This window comes from Coenobita brevimanus, chromosome 71 (assembly GCF_032717465.1).
Source record: "Coenobita brevimanus isolate Jiangsu-jjx chromosome 71, ASM3271746v2, whole genome shotgun sequence".
Lineage (NCBI taxonomy): Eukaryota > Metazoa > Arthropoda > Malacostraca > Decapoda > Coenobitidae > Coenobita > Coenobita brevimanus.
The window spans coordinates 5,915,911-5,941,852 of NC_137024.1; the positions used below are offsets into that span (position 1 = coordinate 5,915,911).

At 43.2% G+C, this 25,942-nt stretch overlaps 1 protein-coding gene across 1 annotated transcript in view; it reads right to left on the reverse strand.

The window, feature by feature from the left end:
• Positions 1 to 752: 752 nt before the first annotated feature.
• The window catches only part of Uqcc1 (Ubiquinol-cytochrome c reductase complex assembly factor 1), a 31,170-nt gene continuing 5,980 nt past the window's right edge, over positions 753 to 25,942 (reverse strand). The window contains exons 3-5 of the mRNA XM_080277779.1: positions 14,888 to 15,054; positions 7,814 to 8,008; positions 753 to 982 (exon numbers count right to left, since the gene is read on the reverse strand). Of these exons, the coding sequence (XP_080133905.1) occupies positions 884 to 982; positions 7,814 to 8,008; positions 14,888 to 15,054 (461 nt within the window). The 3' untranslated portion in view covers positions 753 to 883. The remainder of the gene's footprint in view (positions 983 to 7,813; positions 8,009 to 14,887; positions 15,055 to 25,942) is intronic.

The window sequence follows — 25,942 nt, forward strand, 5'->3', positions numbered from 1 at the left end:
CTGAGGTTTAGCACACTTTCCTCTGGTGCTGCTGTGACCCCAAGCTTATTTGGATGTGAAGTCAGTGGACGGCAGGCAACCAGCTGTTTCAACTGGGTGCTCCCAGACTCCTTTGTTGAGACTGAACCTAGTGAACTGCAGGAAACCAGCTATGACAGCTAGGTGTTCCCAAGAGATCTTTAGTTGAGGCTACACTGAAGGACTGTAAGTGGTGGGAGAGTCCATCTGCCTATCTACTGCCAGACACCACGATCCCGTAAGAGGTGGCCATTTGACTCTGAGTTAGTTGTTTTACGGGAAGGGGCACTAACCCTCCACCAACCCACTTATTGACACGTAGGGAGCATGTATGGTTTGGTTATTTGGTTACCACCCAGCGCTGTAAATGGTTTCTTGACTTACAGGAAACCCTTAGGCTTGTCACTCAATGTAAAGCCACCTGTAAAGGAAAGAAAAGCAATAAGAAGTAACAGGAAAGATGGGAGAAATAGGAAGAAAGGAGGGCAGGTGCTGAAAAAGAGTGATAGAAGCTAAGGGAGAAATAGGCAGCACAACATCAAGTGAGTGGATGATGGAGAGTGAGAAGCATAAATATGTTGTGGTGTGAGGAAGCTGCATTACAGTGGAGCATAGTGGATTGTTTGTGAGTTGTACTTTGCATTGGTGCTGAAGCACGGCAGGGTGATGGCCATGTTATGGTCTTACTAAGTGTGCCTGTATCTTTCTGGGAAGGGCAACTTCTGTAGAATGAAAGCAGGGTGGAGATGGTTCAGCTTATGAGATCACATACAATATGTGACTTCCATCCATGGCATCAGACCAGTGGCACTATGAACCCTGAGCACAGTTAGTTAACAATACAGTTTTAGCAACTACATGGAATTCAAAAACTCCTTGTAGCCTCTGGTTCCAGAAGTGGGACCCACTTAACTTTACAGTCCATAAGTATTTCATCACGAGACAAGTTGTCCAACACAGCCATCTGTGGAGAATAATGGAGAAAGTTAATGTCACAATATTATGGAACTAAACTAGGATCAGTGACCTCTTTATAAATGGATTATTGACAAAGAAAATTGCCACTGCAAATCTGTATGTACCTTTTTTTTTTTTTTTTTTTCCGACTCTGGGCATAGGCTTCAGAGCCTGGTCCCAAGGCCCAGTAGCCCTCCTACATATCATACACCTCTACATGTCACCACTTCGGTGCTAACACCCACTGTCCATATTGAATATATGCTAGGGCTGTCTCATATAGGACTGGTGTATTGGTATTAGCAGGAGTAGTTTCACAACATCTCGGAGGGTCTTCTGGTAGATCAGTAAAGTCTGCTTTACATGAAATTCAAATCCTTAAACTGTTCCCTGCCCCAGCGGGGATCTGAACCTGGATCCAGTAGGACCGCAGGCCACCTCTCTACCGACTGAGCCACCTTTCTATGAAAAATCTATCTATCTAGAGTCTGACACCATAATCCCGTAAGAGACGGCCACAAACAAATTGCCTCCTTGTCGCCCAGTCCACCGACATTTCGCTGCCCTCCCTTCAGTTCACACACCCCATGCTCATATACTGTACCTCTCCACTCAATCCCTCCATCTCATCCTCAGTCTCCCCCTCCCTCTCCCTCCATCCACCTCACTCACATGCATTCTCCTCATTAGTCTCTCACTCTTCATCCGCTCCACATGGCCAAACCACTTCAATGTATACTCCTAATCCTTTCTATCATATCCACATCCACACCACAATGCTCCTTCACTTCCTAATTTGTCAGTCTGCCTCTCCATGTAACTCCAAATGCTCCGCTCAAATAACTCATTTCCATTGCTCACACTCTTGACCTCTGTCCTTCCAACAATGACCAAGCTTCGCTTCCATACGTTAGAGTTGGTATCACAATACTATCATGCACCGACATTTTTACTTGCATGCACATTTCCCTAATTCTAATCACTCCCTTCAGAAAATCAGCAACATCTCTTCCCTGTTGTACCTTTTCAAACTTAAAACTTCCATCCTTATTCATCACACTACCTAAGCACTTAAATGCACTCACATTTGCCATTTCCTCACCATCTAACCTCATTGACATTCAGTGACTTCATTTCTCTCGAAGAACATAACTTTACTCTTCCCCACATTCACCTTTAGATTCCATTTCTTATACACTCTCCCAAATTCATTCACCAAGCCTTGCAGTTCCCCTTCACCTACACTTAACAATACAGTATCATCTACAAACCACAACAGAGGAAGTTTCCAAATGCTGCCCTCTCTCATTTGGGCCACTCCAACATCCACTGCTCCACCTTGTATCTCCTTTATAACTCCATCCATATACTGGTTGAACAACCATGGAGACATAACATATCACCGTTTCAATCCGACATTCCAATAGAAAAATTCACTCATTTCACTATCCACATGCACTGCAGCCTTAGTACCCTCATGCATACTCTTCATGGCATGCAAAAACTTCCCATTTACTCCATATATTCTTAGTATTTTCCACACTCCTGGTCTATCCACTCTGTCATATGCTTTCTCCACGCCCATAACAGCCACATACAACCTCTTAGCCCTTCTCCAGAAACTCTTTCACTAAAGACCTTACAATAAATATCTGATCTACATAACCTCTTCCCTTCCTAAAACCTACCTGTTCTTCTCCAACTAATTCCTCTGCTATTTCCCTAACCCTATCAATAAGTATCCTATCATATACTTTTCCTATTACATTAAGAAGACAATTGCCCCAATGATTACCACACACTTCTTTTTCCCATTTTCCTTTGTACAGGGGAATAACTAAACCTGACTTCCAATCCTCCAAGACTCTACCTTCTTCCCACACCAATCTGCACATTTTCCAAAGACATTCTCCTACTATTCTCTCCCCCATGCTTCAGCATATCATCACACAACTCCAATTCCTGGGGCTTTCCCCATTTTGTCTTTCTTCATTGCTTCCACTACTTCCATCCTATTAATCTCTTCCTCCCTTCTCATCTCCCTTCTTCTCCCAGCCATTTATACTTGCATTACTTTTATTCCCTATGATTCTTTAAAATGTTCTCCCCATCTGCCCACTTTTTCTCCCAACTCTACTATCAACCTACCATTTTTATCTTTCACTCCTCTACTACCTTCTTTATCACCCTGTCTAACTCTCTTTACCTCCTTCCAGAACATTTTCTTTCATCCCCTCCACTTTACACTCAAATTCCTTCCAAATTCCTCATCCACTCTCTTCTTACTCTCTCTTACTAATCTTTTCACCTCTCTCTTCCTCTCTACATTTAACTCCTTATTCTGTCTCTCGACTTCATCTCCCTGCTTCCCATCCACTCACTATATGCTTGCTTCTTTGGCACCACAGTTTGTCTCACCTCCTCACTCCACTATGCTATTCCATGCTCCCCTTTCTGTCTTCTATTTAACCCACACACCACCTCACATGCTGCACAGATTTTTTCCGTAAATATCTTGCATTCACCTTCCACCTCCCCCATCTGCTCCAAATCGTGATTACCCAATTGCTCCTCCACTTCTCTCTTATATTCTGCCTTTTTTTCATTCTCTTGCAACCTTTCTGCCCTCAGGACTTCTTCCTGACCCACTCTCCTTCTATTCATCCAAACATTTGTACCTTGGCTTTCACCACCACCAAGTAGTGGTCAGAAAGTCCACTCCCCCAACCAATGTATGCTCTAGTATCCAGCACATACCTTATTCTCTCACCCAGACACACGTAATCAATCACTGCCTTTCGTTCATTCAGTTCACCAACCACCTTTCTCAGCACTTGCCATGTATACGTGTGGATCATTTTGTGCCTAAAGAGAGTATTGGTCTCATCAACCCCCTCCCTGCACAAATGTCCACTAGAGCACTACCATTCTCATCTAGCAAAAGCTTCTGATGTCATCCCCCGCCACAACCTTACAAACAAAATATTCAACATGCACATTAACACAAAGAGATGGCTAGTAATCTACAGTACTTAGCAGGCAGACGTGCACATGTAACATTTGCCAGTCAGTCTTCAAACATTAGAAACTTCACAAATGGCGTCCCCCAAGGATATGCTTTGTCCCCCACACTCTTTAACTATACATGCACGACATACCCACACCCCACACACCACAGATACACATAGCTTCCTATGTAGACGACATAACACTTACATGTACATACCAAAACGCAAACACAGCTGCACACATCCTCCAACCTTGCCTCAACACACTGCATGAATGGTTCACCACAAACAGGCTCAAAATAGCCCCAGCCATATCTACAGTGACCCTGCTCACAAACTGGACAGCAGAACACAGTCACATTCCACACCTCACCATAACCAACACTCCCCTACCACACACACACACACACACACACACACACACAAAATCCTTGGTGTAACATACAATACATCAACGTCATTTAAACAACACATCACAAACATTAAAAATAAATTAACATCAAGACTCAATGACATGAGGTCATTTGCCCATACAACATTTGGACACAGCAAAGAGCCCACAACCACAGTATACAAACAATATATATGTGCAGTGATGAATTATGCAAGCCCTGCTTGGGCTCCTAACCTCATTAAAACACACTATAACACCCTACAGACCATACATAACAAGGCCATAAAAATAATCACAGGCTGCACAGCCACTACACCCACAGACCACCTACATCAAGAAACCAAAGTCATCAAAGTCAAGGATCATCTAGACATGAGAGGCACCCAAATTCTCACTGCAGCCTCCACAAACCCACAACATCCACTACACTACATGGCAAAACATCCACACACACCAAGGAACATCAAAACAACACTCAGCATATGATATCATACACAAATACTGTCATCTCTCCCCCCTTGCCCACCTCAGACCAGCTTCCAGAAGGATATCCATACTCAAATCACTCGCTGGTCCATTCAGTCACTGAAAGACAACACACAGCTGCATGCACAGCCTCCTGATATCCACCCTTCTGAATCCTATCTCCCCCATGTGGACAGGGTCCACCTGGCCAGGCTGAGATGTGGGCATCATCCAGCCCTCTTAAGTTATCAGAAGAGGCTGGATGACTCCGTCACTAATGCCTGTCCAGGATGTAACATAGCACCCCATACTATTAAACACATTATGGAAGACTGCATTGCACACAATCACCTACATCAACAACACAACAAACACTCCTTGACAGCTCTGTGGGAAAGCCCGGTCTCGGCCGTGGCCTTCCTTAGGGACTCAGGGCTGTTCGGTCAGACTGCCTAGGGAACAACAACTACTACTACTACTACTACTACTGCAGGCACACCCCATTCACCAACTACTCCATCCACCTTCACATTCCCTACTTTTACATTCATATCTCCAATCACAAACACACTCTCACTCCTTTCAAACTTTTCTATGTACACTTCCGCATCTCCCCAGAAGTTTTCTTTCACTCTGCTCACACAATCTTCCAATCACGCATGTACACACACAATTGCCCATGCTTGTATTCCAACTATCAATCTTACCCACATAATCCCTGAACCAATTGATTCATACTCTCTTATATTCTCTCTCCATCTCTTGCACACAACAATACATACTGTACACCTACCTTTGTCTTCTCATTCTAACCTACTCCTGCACATATTCCCAATCCATACTCCCACTCTCTCACTTCCCCATTTAATCTCAGTCAATCCAAATATGTCCACTTCTGTATGAAAAATAATTTTAAAAAGTAAGATAATTATATCAGTTATGAAAGCTACTTTACTGATCTAAAAAGTTATAACAATACATCAAAAAAGCAAAATGCAAAAGCTTCCAGGAAAGAGAACTATGAGTGTGCAGACAGAAAAGGAGTTTAGGAGTCAAGTTTAATGAATTGAAAACAAACAAATTAAGACTCAATACTTGGCTAAGAATGTCAAAGCTCTGTCTGGTGTTGCAAGGGTGTCAACTATAGTAATTAGGTAAAAAAAAAAAAAAAAAAAAAAATAGTTTAGTGTGGTGTAGAGACTGGAAGAGTAGTGAAAGAAAACTGGAAGAATGGTAAAGTGGATGCAACAAATGAGTTCTTACTGAGAAAAAAAAAATTGTAGTAGCAGCAGTAGTAGTAGTAGTAGTAACAACCCATTCACCATATGCAAGCAATTGCCCCTGCAGGGCCATCCCATGCAGTGAACCTATGTTCCCTTGCAGTGGACAGGCTCAGGGAATTGTGTTGAGGTTTGGTTCCTGGATGGATGCCTCTTTTGTGTCTCCATCCAGTTAACTTGGCCACCAAAGTAAGCTCCACAACATCTTGTTATCTGGTTATCCGGTTACCACCCAGAGTTGTAAATGGCTTCATAGGTAACAGGAAACCATTAGGTACATCACTCAGTGTCACCTATGGAAGAAGCAGGCAGTTTTACACTGAAGTGAAAGCAAACAGTACTACATCAAGCAAGCGGATGATGGTCATTACCACTTACCATCAAAAGTACAAGTAATATGAGGAACACAGATGGGAAGGTATATAAGTGCCATCTTTGCCTATACATTTGACTTAAATGCAATGATGTTTTTATTTTATTCTTGCCATCTCCATAAGATTGTAGCCGGGATGTGGTATACTTATTGAACTGGAAGGGTTAAAGATGCCCTTCATTAACATCTCCACTTTCAGGTGGCTTTTCTAAGCTTAAAAAAAAATCACCCAGTATCAGCAAGAATGTATTTTAAAAGGATACCCTATCACTGTACTGAAGGGGTTATGTACAAATCTCCCTTTATGACATATCTGTAACTGTCTGCCTTAACCTGAGTGCCTCACCAGTAAGAAATGTGTAAAAAATAAATAAATTAATTAATTAATTAATTAAATGATGAACTTGGAATAAAACTTTACTGCAAGTTCCCTATAAACAGAAACAATTATGGATGGAAGTGTAGAAGTGTATGAATGACAGTGTAAAAGAAGGACAGCATGAAAACGAAAGGGATGGGCATGGAAAATACTAACAAAATTAAATGAAATAGATGTAAACACCAGATGGAAAGTCTTATTTACATACGTACAGCTAGTTCGCAACATTTGAACTTTGCTACATGATGTTTGGGTTACTTGTGGGTTAATAAACCATCTCAAAATACAACTGTTTACAAGAAGGCAGGGGTAAGCTGAGTTAATCCAGTGGACTGGAAGAAGATATTTAAGCAAGCCTTTGTACAAAGGTTGAGATGACTGAAGTAAGTGCAAAAAATAGCATGGATTTATGCTGTTAGAGAAAAATGTATACTGAAAAGTATTAAGAGAGTGGTCAGCTGCTCATTCCTGAGTGGCATTACTATACATGAGGAGAGGATGGAGGGTGAAAGACTGACGAAGAGAGTGTATGTGAGTGAGGTGGAGGGGGGAAGAGGGAGGGGGAGGCCGAGGATGAGATGGAGGGATGGGGTGGAGAGGTATATGAGAGAGGGGGGTGTGAGTTGGGAGCAGGGCAGTGACATGGCGGGGGACAGGACGACGTGGAGGCGATTTGTTTGTGGCCACCCCAAACGGTATTGAGGCGTCTGGCAATAGATAGATAGATACTACTGACTGCCGATTCTTTCAGCTTTTACCAAAATGATGATGATGGAGAGGGAAACCTTAATGCAGTGACAATATAACTGGGTGGCTCTGATGCCCAGTTATACAAATATCTCTGAACTCCCTCCCAGTCCCCCAAAATAGATATGAACCTGAGACAACACCAACATTAACAACAATGTAAAAAAATTATTTAACTTAAGAATACCTTACCTGTCTTCTCACATAATTTACAACACATTCCAGTCTCTCTGGGTCACTACACTCCTGTGAAAACAGTCTACGCCAGAGGGCTGAGGCCAGCACTCGGTCGTCACTCATGAGGCCTTCATCATATGCAAACAGGGTGGCTTGGAATGATGAACCTAGGCTTTCCATCTGCTCCTTCAGTATACTAAGTGATCCAGCCTGCAAGTGTAGTTAAAAGTTGCCATCATCATCACCATCATCATCATCATCATCATCATCATCATCATCATCATAAATCAACATCGTCATCGTCATCATCATCATCTCTCAATTTGCTCCTGAATTACAGAAAGTGATCATACCTACTGTACAAGTGAAGTGATAGGTAGCTCAATCAAAACATTAACTCCTTCAGGGGAAGGCAACTTCTCTTTCATTCTGGGTACTGAGTAGATGATCTTATTCAACTTAGGGGAGACCCCTGTAGTGGAGGCATTAACCCCTTCAATCCAGGTGATTTTTATTCTAGTAGTGTTACTACCAGACAATTTTATTCAGCTTAGCAGACTTCAAACTGGAAGGGCTTGATAATGCCTTCATTAACCCCTAGGCAACCTTCCCAACCCTGAATAAAATCAAGTAGCACCACTACTTGGTGGTGGCCAGAATTAGAATGCAAGTAAGATGGAGGAATAGAAGAAGGGAAAGACGAGAGGAAAGAGTAGTTGCAAGGAGAGTGGAAAGGTTACAAGAGGATGAGAAAAAGGCAGAGTATAAGAGAGAAGTGGAGGAACGACTGGGCAAATATGAATTGGAGCAGATGGGAGACGTGAAAGGTGTGTGTAAGATATTTACAGAAGAAATATGTGCAGCATGTGATGTGGTGTGTGGAAGGAAGAGAAGACGGAGGGGGGTGCAAGGAACAGCGTGGTGGACTGAAGAGGTGAAACAGGCTGTGACACAAAAGAAGAAAGCATACAATGAATGGATGAGAAATAGGGGCGTGGAAGAAGTTGAGAGGCGGAAGAGGGAGTTATATGTGGCAAGAAAGAGAGAGGTGAAAAGATTAGTAAGAGAGAGTAAGAAGACAGTGGATGAGGAATTTGGGAGGAATTTGAGTGTAAAGTGGAGGGACTGTAAGAAAATGTTCTGGAGAGAAGTGAAAAGAGTAAGACAGGGTGGAAGTGAAGTTAGCAGGGGAGTGAAAGATAAAAATGGTAGATTACTAGTGGAGAAGGGAGAAAAAGTGAGCAGATGGAGAGAACACTTTAAGGAATTGTTGAACGTAGAGGATGGAAGTAATGCGAGTATAAGTGGCTGGGGAATGGCTGGGAGAAGGAGGGAGGTGAGAAGACAGAAAGAAATCAGTAGGATAGAAGTTGTGGAAGCAATGAAGAAAGTTAAATCGGGGAAAGCCCCAGGAATTGATGGAGTGTGTGGTGAAATGCTGAAGCATGGGGGAGAGATAGTAGTAGAATGGATGTGGAAGATGTGCAGATTGGCCTGGGAGGAATGTAGAGTCCCAGAGGATTGGAAGTCAGGTATAATTATTCCCTTGTACAAAGGAAAAGGGGAAAAAGAAGTGTGTGGTAATCATAGGGGCATTTGTCTTCTTAGTATAATAGGAAAAGTGTATGGTAGGATACTTATAGACAGAGTTAGAGAAAGAACAGAGAAATTAGTTGGAGAAGAACAGGGAGGCTTTAGGAAGGGAAGAGGTTGTGTAGATCAGATATTCATTCTTAGATCTTTAGTGGAAAAGTTTCTAGAGAAGGGAAAGAAGTTGTATATGGCTTTCATGGATTTGGAGAAAGCATATGACAGGGTGGACAGACAAGGATTGTGGAAAGTGTTAGGAATATATGGAGTAGATGGGAAGTTGTTGAATGCTGTGAAGAGTATGTACGATGGTGCGAAGGCAGCAGTGCGTGTGGATGGTGAACTAAGTGAAATTTTCTCTTTGAAAGTTGGTTTGAAACAGGGATGTGTCATGTCTCCATGGTTGTTCAATCTGTACATGCATGGGGTAATAATAGAGGTACAAGGTAGGGTAGTGGATGTTGGAGTGGCCCTGGTGAGAGAGGATAGTGTTTGGAAACTCCCTGTACTGTTGTTTGCAGATGATACTGTGTTATTGAGTGAAGACAAAGGGGAGCTGCAAGGCTTGGTGGATGAGTTTGAGAGAGTGTGTAAGAAACGGAATCTAAAGGTGAATGTAGGGAAGAGTAAAGTGATGGTCTTTGAGAGAGGTGAAGTTAGTGAATGTACAGCGAGGTTGGATGGTGAGGAATTGGAAAATGTGAGTATGTTTAAGTACTTGGGTAGTGTGATGAGTAGGGATGGAGGTTTGGAGGGTGAAGTGCTTGAAAGGGTACAGCAGGGAAGAAAGGTTGCTGGTTCTTTGAAAGCAGTGATAAGAAACAGGGAAGTGAGCATGGAAGTGAAAAAGTTACTACATGACAGTATTGTGATACCAACTCTAACGTACGGAAGTGAAGCTTGGACATTGTTGGGAGGACAGAAGTCAAGAGTGAGACCAGTGGAAATTAGTTATTTAAGAGAAGCCTGTGGAGTCACGTGGAGAGACAGGCTGACGAATGAGGATATAAAGGAGCGTTGTGGTGTGGATGTGGATGTGATAGGAAGCGTTATGAGGAACACACTGAGGTGGTTTGGCCATGTGGAGAGGATGGAGGGTGAAAGACTGACGAAGAGAGTGTATGTGAGTGAGGTGGAGGGGGGAAGATGGAGGGGGAGGCCGAGGATGAGATGGAGGGATGGGGTGGAGAGGTATATGAGAGAGGGGGGTGTGAGTTGGGAGCAGGGCAGTGAAATGGCGGGGGACAGGGAGACTTGGAGGCGATTTGTTTGTGGCCACCCCAAACGGGATTGAGGCGTCTGGCAATAGATAGATAGATAGATAGATAGAAGAATAAACTAAGTGGTATGTCATTCAGATTCAAGAGGTTTGAAAAGTCTCTCCTTTGCCTAAATAAATTGTCTGTTGGTAGCAAGAGTAATGACACCATAGTTAAGGAGATACACATTCTGAATTGCAAAATTGCATGAGATCATCTATAGCACAAAGCTATAATCTTTATTATGCTTGATATTATCAATGACAACACGACAATATAAAATCTATCTAGCTATCTATCTATTGCCAGACGCCATAATCCCATAAGGAGTGGCCACTTGACTTTGCATTACTTATTTTACAGGGAGGGGCACTAACCCTCCACCAACCCACTTGTTGACATGTAGGGAGCACGTATGGGTTGGTTATATGGTAACTACCCAGCATTGTAAATGGTTTCTTGGCTTACAGGAAACCAATTGGCTTGTCACTCAATGTAAAGCCACCTGTGAAGGAAAGAAAAGCAATAAGAAGTGACAGGAAAGATGGGAGAAATAGGAAGATATGCCATACTTTATTTTAGCTGCTAATGTGCAGTATGTCAAAAGATGGTTGACCCACATTTCATGGCAGTACAGTACCACAAAGGACTAACTGAAGATCATCATCATCATAATCATCCGTACCTCCTTTCTCACCCCAGGGCAGGATAAGGAGTAGCATCGCCCAGACAGCCTAAAGTTTGTCCAGTTCAATGGGCCATGTTTCCATTCACTCATCAGTCATGCCCACAGAATCCTGGCTCCACCAGACAGGCCAAAAAAATTCACCACGTTCTGTAGCTTCACATATACCTATCTGACAGTCAATCTGAAGGCTTTCATGTTAAAAGGGGTACCAAATCCCTGGTGATGTGCTTCTCCGCACAAAATTAATTAAGCCAGCTTGGTCTCTTGTCAGTCTCTTAGCCTCACCAACTTCCATACCTATCTTCCTCACACACTCATCCACCAAATTCCTCCACCTTCTCCTTGGCCTACCTTGCCTCCTCCCTCCTTCAAATTTGCTCAGATATAACTTTTTCATCACTCTATTGTCATCCATTCTTTCCACATGATCACACAATCTCAGTACACTCTCTTCAATTCTGGTGTCCACAGATTTCCTCACTCTGCATCCTTCACAAATCACATTATTTCGTATCCTATCTGCTCTCTGTACTCCACATACATTCCTCAGCAGTCCCGTCTCCACTGCTCTCACTCCTGACTTTTCATATTCATGCTACACCAGTCTCACATCCGTATGTTAAAGTTGGCACCAGCACTCTTTCACGTAAGCCTCGGGCAGCTGCAAGACTCAGGCCTCTGCTTTTATCAAGATCTTCATAATACTAGCTAATTTCCTTCCTTAGGTCACTGTACTTTCCATTTCTTTTGCACATTTTCCTCTCTTTTCTATCACTGTATCCAGGTATCTGAACTCTCCAATTCCAGTCTCTCTCCATTCACTGCAATATCACACTGGAAGTCACCATCTCTCTCAATAACCACCACTTTAGTCATTTCTACATTTATTCTCAATGCATAATGACCACAGACATCTACAAAACTCTGCACTAGCCTACCAAGCTCTGGTCTGGTACTGTACTGTATTTGCAAGTAGCACTGCATCATCAGCATACAACAAATTAGAGATATTCCATCCATCACCATTCATTACCAATGCCATCCCTCTCTCCATTACTTGTGTTTTTACTTCTATCATCACCCCATCCATATATATACTGAACAACCACGGGGACATCACACAACCTTGTCTCATGCCTACAATGATCATGAACCAATCACTTAGATACCCATTTACCTTTACACATGCCTTACTACCATCATAAAAACTCATGACAGCATCCAGCAGCTTACCATCTACACCGTACATGTGCAAAACCTTCCACAATCCTTTTCTGTCTACTCTGTCATATGCTTTTTCTGGATCCATACATGCCATAAACACCTTATAGTCCTTCTCACATGCCTTCTCCCCTATCTGTCTTACTGAAAATATTTAATCCATTCATCCTCTACGACTCTTAAAGCCACCCTGTTCGTCACTCACAAGGACTTCTGATCTCTCTTACTTTATAATTCTTCCATATACCTTCCCTTACTCAACAGACTTATGCCATGATAATTCTTGCATTCACTTTGCTCACCTTTATTTTTGGTCAGGGGTACAATCACTGCCTTTCTCCACTCCACTGGCACAGTTTCACTCATCCATGCCTTCTTACATATCTCCAACAAGCACTTCATTCCATTCTCTCCACTACACATACGCATCTCTGCATATGCCTCATCAACTCCAACTGCTTTCCCATTTTTCAGCCCCTTCACAGTGTTCTTTACCCCTGCGAATATCACGTTTCCTGGCACTGCATTCCTTCTCTGTACACCCCCAAAACCAATCATGTTAACAGTTGCATTGTGTACAGAAATTCAGAGAGTTATCATATGTATTTATGTTTCTGTGTACTATCTTAAGCAATTAAATGATGGCAATGCCTGATCCTGAGAGTATAATGTCAAAGGTCGCTACCACCTCTCAGACACAAAATTTAAATGATCATGGGCAGATGTACTGATTATTACCTCAAACATGGCATGTGATGAATCACAGAGTGATTAACCTCTTGAATTAGATGGTCATTTTTAGTTTATTCTTGCTCCTTCTAGACAATTTTATTCCATAAAGAACATGCAAGGGAAGTGCTATGCTGTATGGCAAAGAGACTTGGTTAATAAAAGAGAATATAAGCAGACTGGGAGGCAATGCAATAAGACTGTCATGATGGATGAGTAGGGCATCACCGAATGGCAAAACTGGCAACAGTGTGGTAAAAGAGATTTAGTGTAAGTGATATCAGACTTGTGATGCAAGCCAATAGGTTACTATGGTCTGGACATGTCAAGAGGAAGTGGGAGGGTGACTGGTTGAGCACTGACTAGGAAGTGTGCCTAGAGGTAGGCTAAGGAAGACTTTGGACAAGGTCCCATATAGATATCTCTGGAACAGGTTCGAGATGGGAAACGGCTCAAGATCGTTAAGCATGGATGGCTGCCATCAGGAAAAAAAGATGTGAACATGCAAGAATAGTTCTTAGTCTTTAAAAATATGGTAATGTTTATGGCAAGACTGCCTCATGAACTGTATACAGTATCATCCACTAACTTTGCAAACCAGTCCTGAGATGCTTGTGGTCATGATCACGAGTTGCCCTACATGATGTTACTTCAGTTTTTTCCATTACCTTTTAGCAATGTATTGTTATACCATCAAGAAATGCAAACAGCCATTTTCAGACACCCTGTATTACTGGACAAGACTAATATAAATTTCATCTAAGTATCTATCAATTTATGGCCAGACACTTCGATTATTGAGAGGGCAACCACATACAAACTGCCTCCATGTTACGCTGTCCTCCTCCATCCCACACCATTCTCAATCAACTACCTCTCCACCCCTTCCCTCCACCTTGTCCAAAGTCTCCCTGTCTCCCTCTCTCACTCAACTACCTCTCCACCCCCATCCCTCCACCTCATCCTACGTCTCTCTCACTCCCCCTACCTCCATATACAGTGCCATAGTCTCTCTCTCTCTCTCTCTCTCTATTTGCTCCATGAGGTCAATCATCATCAATCATCCCTTTTCCCACCTAAAGATGAGGTGAGGTAGGATCCATTACTACAATCCATCCACTTTAACTTGGATTTTTCATCCTTTATCTAATGGGAAGAATATGCTAATGCTATGGCTATAAATCCTTTACATAGAAATGTCTTCATGATGATAGCAATTTTAGGCCAAATTAACACTCAGGCACCTATGACTTACTTTCTGCTGAATAAAATCAGCTGCTGTTATCCAGAATTGAATATATTAGTTGTCTCAACTACAACAGGGTTACTGTACACCTTTATTACTCTGCAGCTTCTAAAGTAAACTGTCAGACAGTGGCCAGACTAAAATAATAGGGTTGCTTCAACCATGAAAGGTTAATGGAAAGTACCAGGTATTAGTAAAACAAAGCAGTTTCAACCATGAGAGGGTTAATGGATAGTACAAATATTTTTATGATTGACTTCTGGCTGAACAAAATCATATGGTTATTAGCAGAAAAAAAAAAAAAAAAAAAAATTATCTCCATCTTGCAAGGATTAGAGTGGATACAGTAAACCTACCCCTAATTTTTTTGCTCTAGTATCACAATCTTGCCAGAGAGCCTCAACCATGGCATTGCGTGAGTAGCGACCTTCCTCCCCTTCTGCCATGACCCGAACTGCTATCAGCCACACATGAAGTTCCGTTACCAAGAACCATGAGTAGAAGGTGTCAGGAAGTTCACATACTGCAAAACGGACAAGCAATATACTGTAGTTATACTGGCATCAGCACTACAAGGATGACGATGTCCTTACATCTAGAAAATTTCAAGAGAACAATTTTAAAGGAATGTAGTTAATTGCTTTTCCTAAATCTTCATGTTACACAAGACTTCACTCAGCCAGTTAAGTCTGTTTATACAGGAATAATTTCTCTTCTTACTAATGTACTAATCACTGAAGGATTCACTGCCGTTGTAAAGCAGCTTTGATGAGAATATAACTATGTTTTAAGCTTTGTGTAGTACTGTACAGTCATCATGCCTAAAAAATTATGCTTCCTATTGATCTGTGATTCATTAGCAACATGTTGAGCCGTTGGTCAGATCCAAAAAGCAGGCATAACACAGGTGGAACACGTATAATGCTAAAAGTGGGTCCCAAGTGTCCCATATATGGCATTTTCAATCACTGCAGCACTTCATCTGAATAGGCCGTAGCACGGGCCGAACAGGGTAGTACTCCCGAGGGGAATGGGAATGCTGGTGATAGGGAGAGCTGGAGCTCCTGTTTCACTAGCTATCTAACCATCCCCCTTTGCTGACCTTTTCAGTGTGACAGTAACATGGAGAGTAGACCAGCATACTCTCCCAAACATTTCCTCTAACTATCTATGCACTACACCACATGCACTTTACATTTCACACAACGTATCCCACTACGTTACAGGGGTTGGCGCCAGCAAGGGCATGCGGCCAGAAAAATTTGCCCCCGCTACCTAGTGGCGGACTTCTGGGGGGAGGCGTGGCGGGGGTTCCGCCGGCATAGATCATGGGTCCAGGGCGAGATGGGGCTCGGGCCTGTGCTAGGGGGTACAGGGCATTGCGGTTCCCAGGCTGCCGCTTCCGCCCAATAGAGAGGGGCCCGAACCTGGGAGTAGCGCCCCAGGAGGCTGCCCTATCAGTGGGTGTATAATGGCGAGATAGTTGCAGTGCCAAGACGCGCTTGGAGGGTGTCCCTGCAGCTGTCCTGGCAGGGTGCCCCGAGGCCACTACCACAGCCACTGGTAAGCTGGTGGGCTAGGGGTCCCAGATCCATTGCCTGGACCTGGGATTGTGCGGTGAGTGGGACCTGTGCTGTGTCTGTCCCCATTTATTAATACTGAAGATGACAAAACAAAAAAGGTTTCAAAGCAAGCCTGAGGACAGTAAATCACCCATGGGGATGAGGGTGGGTTCATGGAATGTGGGAAGTTTGAGGGGAAGAGCAAGGGAAGTCGTTGAGGCATTCAGTAGGATGTGGGTGGACGTGGCGTGTTTGCAGGAAGTCCGGTACAGGGGTGGATCAGCCAGAAAGATTGTTGGGAAGGACTGTTGCTATAAGTTGTTTTGGCAGGGGAGGACAGACGGATATGGAGGTGTTGGTGTGATGGTTGCGGAGAAATGGGTGGAATATGTTATGAATGTTTTGAGAGTGTTTATAGGATATTGGTTGTGAAAATTCTGTTGGGAAGAAAGATAGCTGTGATTATATCGGCATATGCTCCACAGGCAGGATTGGATGAATCAGAGAAAGATAGATTTTGGGATGATTTAATACGTGTAGTGGGTGGTATGCGGGATGATGAGATAGTGATTTTGGGAGGGGACTTAAATGGTCATGTAGGTGAAGCAGCCCAAGGTTATGAAGGAGTGCATGGGGGATGTGCATATGGTCTAAGGAATGCAGAAGGGGAAAGGATACTCGAGTTTGGGGAGGCAACGGACATGATTGTGTGCAACACATATTTTAGGAAAAGAGACAGTAGGTTAATTATGTATGAGTCTGGGGAAATAGCAGTCAGATAGATTATTTTCTGGTTAGGGAGGGCCGATAGGAGGTTAGTGAGGGATGTTAAAGTTATAGGAAGTGAGGAGGTGTGCAGCAGCACAAACTATTGATTTGTGATATGGTGCTTAAAGAACAAATGATGAAAAAGAGGACTTATATGTACCTAGGAGGAAAATATGGAAGCTGAAAAAACCAAGTAGTAAGGGGATGCCTTCTATAGCGAGTTGAGGAGAGTGGGTGGCTGAACAGGGAGCTGTAGACAGAGGCGTTAATGAACAGTACAGAGCCCTCAAGAACAATTTCTTGAGAGTTACTGATGTAACATGCGGCTGACAAGAGGACCACCAAGACATAAAGTAACTTGGGTGGTGGGATGAGGGTGTAGAAGCTGCAATTAAGGAGAAAAGAAGGCTTTTCCGGGAATGGAAGAAGGGTGGTAGCAAAGAGGAATATTTGGCTGCCAAGCTTTAGGGCTAGAGAGAGGTATACAGGGCAAAGTCTGAGTCACAGATACAATTACTTGATAACCTAAATCATGGGGAAAGGAAAAATATATTTAGGGTGGCAGGTCAGGTGAAGAGGGATAATCGGGATATCATAGGTGAGCAGTGTGTGAAGAATGATGAAGGAAGGGTAGTGGTGAACAGTGAGGATATTAAAGATGCATGGAGAGAGCATTATAACCGGTTGTTGAATGAGGAGTTTGACTGGGACAGGGAAGGTTTGGAGCCAGCAGATCCAGTGTCTGGCCCTTGGCCTTTGATTGATACTGCTACTGTGAGTGAGGCAATAGGCAGGATGAGGGTGGGGAAGGCAGCAGGTGTGTCTGGGTTGACTGCCGAAATGTTGAAGTGGCCTCAGGCGATATAGGGGTGAGTTTAGTCACTGACCTGATAAATAGGATTATTTATGAGTGTGTGTTATCCCAGATGATTGGCTGAAGAGTGTAATTGTAAATGTGTATAAAGGGAAGGGTGATGCCCTGGAAAGAGGGAATTATAGAGGTATAAAGCTTTTAGATCAGATAATGAAGGTAATGGAGAGAGTTTTAGAAGGTATGATTAGAGAAAGAGTGAATATTGATGTAGATGCAGTTTGGGTTTATGCCAGGTAGGGGGACCACTGATGCCATATTCATTGTTCGACAGCTTCAGGAAAAATATATTGGTAGGAGAAGGGATCTTTATTTTGTTTTTGTTGATTTGGAAAAGGCTCTTTGACAGAGTCCCTAGAGAAGTGGTGAAGTGGGCAATGAGAACGCTTGGCTTGGAGGAGTGGCTGGTTAGGGTGGTTATGGCCATGTATGTGGGTGCTCACACCCAGGTGAGAGTGAATGGAGATTTGAGTGATGAGTTTTCCGTGAATGTTGGTGTGCATCAGGGGTCAGTCTTGAGTCCCATGTTGTTTATCATGGTACTTGAAGCCCTTTCACGTGACTTTAGGAAACGGACTCCGTGGGAGTTGTTGTATGCTGATGATTTGGTGTTGATTGCAGAGAATGAAAGGGAGGCGGAGGAAAGGTTTAGGAAGTGGAGAGATGGTATGGGGCAAAAGGGTTTAAGGGTAAATGCAGATAAAACAAAAGTGATGATATCTAGGGTTGGTGGGCGGTACTGTCAAAGACGAGGGAGAGTGGCTATGTGCAGTTTGCCACAAGGGTGTGGGAAGTAATTCCATCTTGTGCGGTGTGTGTGATAAATGGGTGCATAAGAGATGTAGTGGTATCAGAGGTAGACTGCGCTAGATAATGCTGATTTTATGTGTACGGCGTGCCGGGGTGAGCAGGTGGAGATCGTCAGACGGAAAGAATTGAACTTGCTGGTGAATCTCTTTGAGTGTGTGGAAGAGTTTTGTTATTTAGGAGACATGTTGTGTGCTGGAGGTGGGGCTGGAGCTAGCTCTGTGGCTAGGGTGAGAAGTGGTTGGAAGAAGTTCAGGGAGCTCTTGCCTCTCCTGATATTGAGGGGCTCTCCCTACGTGCTAAGGGGTCTTGTATGCAGCGTGTGTTAGGAGTGTAATGCTGTATGGCAGTGAGACCTGGCAGTGAAGGAGGAAGACATTCGCCAGCTCAGACGTACAGAAATGACAATGATTAGGTGGATGTGCAGTGCGTCCCGCGCCCAAGGCCTGGAGGGGCTGGGTTTACAATGGAAGAGTTGAGAGGTAGGATGGGACTGGAGTGTATTGGTGTTGTGATGAGGAGAGGTAGATTGAGGTGGTTTGGACATGTGGAGAGGATGGGGGATGATAGTTGGGTGAGGAAGGTGAGAAGTGTTAATATTGGGGGTGGGGTTATGAGGGGTAGACCGAGAAAGACATGGGACGAGGTCATTAAGTGTGACCTTTGGGTTAAGGGACTGAACAGGGAGGCTGCAATGGATCGTGCAGCATGGAGAGCCGCCATTAGGTGACCAAGGCCGACACATGCAAGCATGTTGGAGCCTTTAAAAACGAAAACGAAAACGAAAACCAGTCTATCTCTCTGACTCATCTGGCATCCTGCACCACACTAATTCCTTCCTGATTCCTGTGACATAAATGTTGACCTTTGTTGCCTCAACTTTATTGCTTCCATATCACCCTCCTGTCAGTTGCTATCCTTTTCTGTGTCTCTTTCATCTTTTCTCCTCTTTATTTTCCTCCTGTTACTTCTCTCTCTTTCTCTTATTATCCTCTCTTCTTTTCATTCCTTCTTCTGTCACATCCAAGGGATATAAAAGGAAGTATTAAATGAGTGGAATAAGAGGAAATTTGTATCCCTCTGTTTTATCTGGCTGGGACGACTTCATCTATTAATCTTTCTCTCCCTCTTTTCTTTCTCTTATCACTTTTCTTCGTCTGTCTCTCTTTTCCCCCTCATGTTACTTCCATCCATCTCTCTTATTCCTCTCCTCATTCCTTCTTCTGTCACATCCAAAGGGTAAAAAAGTAAAGAGGAAAAAAGAGAAATACGTGGAAATTTAGATCATCTTATCTGACTGGAGGCATTTTGTAAACAATCTCTCTCTCTCTCAATTGGAGCAGTTAGAGCAACCTTAAAGAAGTCATTTTGGGGTGAGCATGGAAGTAGTTGGGAGTAAGTTCCTTATTTCTCACAGGCTCTGTTCCTATTATGTGAAATTTCCATAACACTGCACCTAGTGGCTGCCAAAATGTTACACTATAGGCAAGTTGACTGTACCATACTATGGCGCATTGTTATTCACCATGACATAAAATTATGTTCCCAGTACTGTACACAATAATCCTGGTCTTATCATCATCATCATCATCATCCAGACCTCCTTTCCCATCCCAGGGCCAAGTCTTCCAATCATTATCTCTGACATCTTGCTTCCTCTTCAGAACTTCTCAACTGAGGAAGGCTGAAACTTGTGATCCTGAAGTGTACACAGTTGGAACAACATTCCCCATTTTAGTGTTTGCTATATACCATGACTCTGTAAACCGTTGTGATCTATATGGATGGTTTAAAGCACAGAAATGTTTCCAATAATAATATGGATCAGTAAGCCATACATATCACTTCAAATACAAAATATGATGGCTCCATGGGTGACACCCACTGCCAAACATTGTCCCATCTCCATTTACTATTTACATCTCCTGTCAGAGAATCATCTCCCAGTCATTCTGTCGACACACAGCTCTCACTAAGTTACTCTCTTGCAAAGCTTAACAATTTAATCTTAAAAGTCTATCTTTGGCACCCAATGTGCTGTATGAGGGCTGTCCAAAGAGAAATTAAACTTTTTAAATAGCACACAAACTAGAAAGCATAGCATAATTGTGGCACGAGCGCTATGCAGCAGCGACATTGAGCTTTAGTCTAACACTAACCGAATCGCACTACATCACTTAGTTATCATGGCGCAAATGCTTGATTTTAATGTGTTTAGTGTAGGGTACTTGGCAATTTGTTTGCAAGGTGAATAATGAAGGATCTTGAAGAGCAACGGGTTTACGAGAAATTTTGTTTCAAATTGAAAAAAAAAACTTTTGCGGAGACTTTTCAAATGTTGCAATAGGCTTATGGGGAGGACTGTTTGAGCCATACACAACATCCCAAGTGATTCTAGCGGTTCAACTCAGGAAGAACATCCACTGAAGATGATCCCAAATCTGGACAGCCTTTCACATCAAGACACAACAATCATGTTGAGAAAGTGCATGCTGTGATCTGTGAAAATTGCCACCTGAAGTTTCAAGAATACTCCCCCAGTATCCCTGCTTGTCGTACGAGGCGACTAAAAGGGTTGGTGGTGGGATAGTGACCCACCCCGTAAAATGAACTAACTAAAAAAGCGAATAAAGCGCCTCGGACCCGGACTGACCATACGTTGATGACTAAGGAACGGACAAAGGACATTCTTACGGTGGGAACATGGAATGTGAGAAGAGTGAATGATGAAGTGAAAGAGAGAGAGAGATTGTTCAGGTGCTTGAGGATGCAAGAGTGGATATATGTGGATTGACTGAAACTAAATGGGAAGGTGAAAGGGTGAGAGAATGGGAATATGGTTTAGGTATATGTGCGGGAGTCAATGAGAATGAGAGGGCAAGAGAGGGAGTACGTCTGATGATGAGCAAGAAGTGGAAGGAGAATATAAGACAATATGGAAGAGTGGGTGCAAAGATTGTATGGGTGAGGATGAAAGTATGTATACAAGCGTGGGCGATTGTGTGTGTGTATGACCCGACTGAGGACCGAGTGGCAAGAGTGAAAGATGAGTCTTCGGCGAGAGTAGAAGCATGTATGGACAAGTCTGAGAGGAGCGAGAGAGTGCTGCTGATTGGAGACATGAATGGCAAAGTTGGGAACGTACGAGTGGATGGAGTGGTTGGTCAGTGGGGTGTGCCAGCCGACGTAGATGGGAATGGTAGTGCTTTGGTGGACATCTGTGCTTGTAAGGGGTCGGCAATAGCCAACACCTACTTTTGTCATAAGATGATCCACCGGTATACATGGAGAGTAATGAGGAGGATGAATGGTGAACTTGTTGAACGAAAGGCAATGATAGACTACGTGTGTGTGGATGAGCGAATGAGAAGACAAGTGTTGGATGCAAGAGTGTGGAGAGGGTGGGGGAATGGAGTCTCGGACCATCACTTAGTGATGGGCAAGGTAGAGCTGCAAAGAAAGTGGTTGGGGAGACAAAGGGGAAGACAGGAGGAAGCAGCTCCTGTGAGAAGAGTGAAGAAAGTGCAAGATAGTGAGAAAATAACACAGTATAAGAGCATAGTGGAAGAAAGATTGGGAAGGTATGTGCTAGAGCAGATGGAAGGGGTGGAAGACAAATGTAATATATTCTCGGAAGAGATAGGCGCAGCGTGTGAGGCGGTTTGTGAAGTGAGGAGATGCAAGGGTGTGCAAGGGACAGCATGGTGGAATGATGAGGTGAAACGAGCTGTTGAACAAAAGAAGAAGGCACATAGTGAAGGGTTAGCGAGTAGAGGTAGGGGAGAAGATGAGAGAGAGAAGAGAGAGGTATACGTGAGCAGGAGAAGGGAGGTTAAGAGACTGGTGAAGGAGAGTAAGAAGAAAGTGGATGAAGAGTTTGGGAGGAATCTGAGTGCGAAATGGAGGAAGAGTAAGAAATTGTTTTAGACGGAGGTAAAGAAAGTAAGGCAGTGTGAAAGGGGAAACAGTAGGGGAGTGAAAGATAGGAATAATAGATTGTTGGTGGAGAAGAAAGAGAAATTGAGGAGATGGAAGAAGCACTTTGAGGATTTGTTGAATGTAGAGAGTGAGAGCAGTGTGAGTATAAGTGGTTGAGGAATGGCTGGGAGAAGAAGAGATGAGAGGAGGGAGGACGAGATCAGTAGGGCGGAAGTAGTGGAAGCAATGAAGAAGATTAAATTGGGAAAGGCCCCAGGAAAAGTGTGTGGTGAAATGCTTAGGTATGGGGGTGAGATTGTTGTGGAGTGGATATGGAAGTTGTGTAGATTGGCTTGGGAAGAGGGAAGGGTTCCAGAGGACTGGAAATCAGGTATAATTGTTCCTTTATACAAAGGAAAAGGGGAGAGAGAAGTATGTGGTAACCAAAGGGGTATTTGCCTTCTTAGTGTGACTGGTAAAATATATGGCAGAATACTCATTGATAGGGTTAGGCATATGACAGAGGAGCTAGTTGGAGAAGAACAAGGGGGATTTAGGAAGGGAAAAGGGTGTGTGGATCAGATATTTGTTCTAAGATGTTTAGTGGAAAAGTATCTACAGAAGGGAAGGAAAGTGTATGCTGCCTTCATGGACTTGGAGAAAGCTTATGACAGAATAGATTGGCAAGGAATGTGGAAGGTATTAAGAATATATGGAGTGGAGGGGAAATTGTTGACTGCTGTGAAGAGTATGTATGAGGGAGCTAGGGCTACGATGCGAGTGGATGGTGAGCTGAGTGAGTTCTTTGATCTCAACGTGGGACTGAAACAGGGTTGTGTGATGTCTCCATGGCTGTTTAATATATACATGGATGGGGTTGTAAAGGAGGTGCAAGGTAGGGCAGTGGATATGGGGGTGGCTCTAATGAATGAGGGTGAGATTTGGAAGCTTCCGGTGTTGCTGTTTGCTGATGATACAGTATTGTTGAGTGAAGATGAATGAGAGTTGCAAGGTTTGGTGAATGAATTTGGGACAGTGTGTAGGAGGAGGAATCTGAAAGTTAATGTAAACAAAAGTAAAGCTACAGTGTTTGAGAGGAATGAAGTCACAGAGTGTGCAGTGAGGTTGGATGGTGAGGATATGGGGAATGTGAGTGCATTCAAGTACTTGGGTAGTGTGATGAGTAAGGATGGAACTTTGGGGGATGAAGTGCGTGAAAGGGTACAGCAGGGTAGGAAGGTTGTTTGTACACTGAAAGCAGTGATGAGAAATAGGGAGGTGAGTATGGAAGTTAAGAAGTCGCTGCATGATAGTATTGTGATCCCTACCCTGACGTATGGAAGCGAGGCGTGGACCTTGCAAGAGGGGAACAAGTCAAGAGTGAGAGCAGTGGAAATGAGTTACTTGACAGGAGCATGTGGAGTGACGTGGAGGGACAGGTTGACAAATGAAGAAGTGAAGGAACGTTGTGGTGTGGATGTGGATGTTGTTGAGAAGATTAGGAGAAATACACTGAGGTGGTTTGGACATGTGAAGAGAATGGAGAATGAAAGACTGACTAAGAGGGTGTATGTAGGTGAGGTGGAGGGAGGGAGGGAGAGGGAGGGGTAGACCGAGGATGAGGTGGAGGGAGGGAGGGAGAGGGAGGGGTAGACCGAGGATGAGGTGGAGGGATGGAGATGAGAGGTATATGAGGGAGGGGGGGGTGAGTTGGGGGAAGGTAGTCAAGTGGTGGGTGACAGAGCAACTTGGAGCCGTTTTGTCTGCGGCCACCCTTTGCGGGATTAGGGCGTCGGGCTATAGATAGATAGATAGATAGAAGTTTCTAAAGAAGTATGCACCTGTAAAAGTTTGCACCACATAATTTTAACTGATACACTGAAGATGCATCATGCTGCCACAAAATATGTATCGTGTGTGCTACTAGATGAGCAAAAAGAGAACAGTATTACAGTCAGTCAGGAGCCTTTAGATTGTTTAAATGCTGATGATAACTTTCTGAAAAATGTCGTAATAGGTGATGAAACATGAGCGTATGGCTACAATGTAGAAACAAAAAAGGCAGCCATGGCAGTGGGTTCACTACGATACTGAAACAAAAAAAGGATCTGTCGCAGTGCGTTGAAACATCATCACCGTAACCCAAAAAAAAAACACCAGAATCATTCAAACGTGAAGGTGATGTTGATCGTCTATTTTTATTGATAGGGCATCATTTATTGCGAGTTTGTTCCACACTGTCAGAGAGTCAATAAAGAGTTTTAGTTGGATGTCCTGAGCCATTTGAGGGAGGCACAGCAAGGAAAGAGGCCTCTGGCACAAACAACAAAACCTGGATGATGCACCATGACAATGCACCTGCTCACACGTCACTCCTTATCCATGACTTTTTGATAAAGCACGAGACAACTATCATCCCCTAGCTGTCCTACTCTCCGATTTGGCCCCTGCAGTTTTTATTTTATTTATCTATTTTCCCAAAGTTGAAATCCACCCTGAAAGGTTGCTAATTTCAGACGATAAAAGAGACAGAAGAAAATTTGCCATATGCACTGCGGGTAAACATACATGTTTACTCAAGCACGTGTACCTTGATGACTAAGTGATGTGGCATGATGCAGTTAGTGTTAGACAGAAGCTCAAAGTCATTGCTACACAGCACTCCTGCCATAATCTGCTACACCGACCAGCTGGTGCGGTATTTAAAAAATTTGGTTTCTTTTTGGACAAACCTCGTTTGTGCAGTAATTAAATACAGTACTGTATATCCACACCACCTCAACTTATTTCTCTTTACTCATTCAGTAAATCTACATCTCATTTCTATTGCCCTTTCTTCTATTCTAAAGCAGTAAGATACTTCTTAGCTACAGTACTTACGTTATTCATCCTGCTTATGCCTGCGACTGTTCTATGTATATATATCTATCTATCTATCTATCTATATATATATATATATCTATCTATCTATCTATCTATATATATATATATCTATCTATCTCTCTCTATCTCTCTCTCTCTCTCTATATATATATATAATAAAAAAGCCACTTCTGCAGTATGTAACCAACATCACTATCTATCACTCCACCCAGGTTTCATCCCTATGTGAAATAAAAAATAATACAATTTTATGCAGGTTTCTCTTTGTTTCCAAATTAAGCATTCTGCACTTACATATACATTCGGTACTGTCAAATTCACTTGTAAGTTTTCTCCCTTGAAATGGCTTTGTCTCTCTTTAAGCTTACACTAAATTTTACAATGTTTACATGCATAGCTCAATAATACATTATTTAATAGCATCAATATCCCCAAGTGCTCCACCTCCCATCTGCATCCTACGGTTCAACCTGCTTCCCTCCTCTCTCTCATCTTTTGTCACCCTGATGAGGTTCAATTGTTAACATATGGACTCTCACTCACATACACTGCCACTCCAACATAACAACTTGCCAATGCACTTCTCATCCTACACCCAAAAT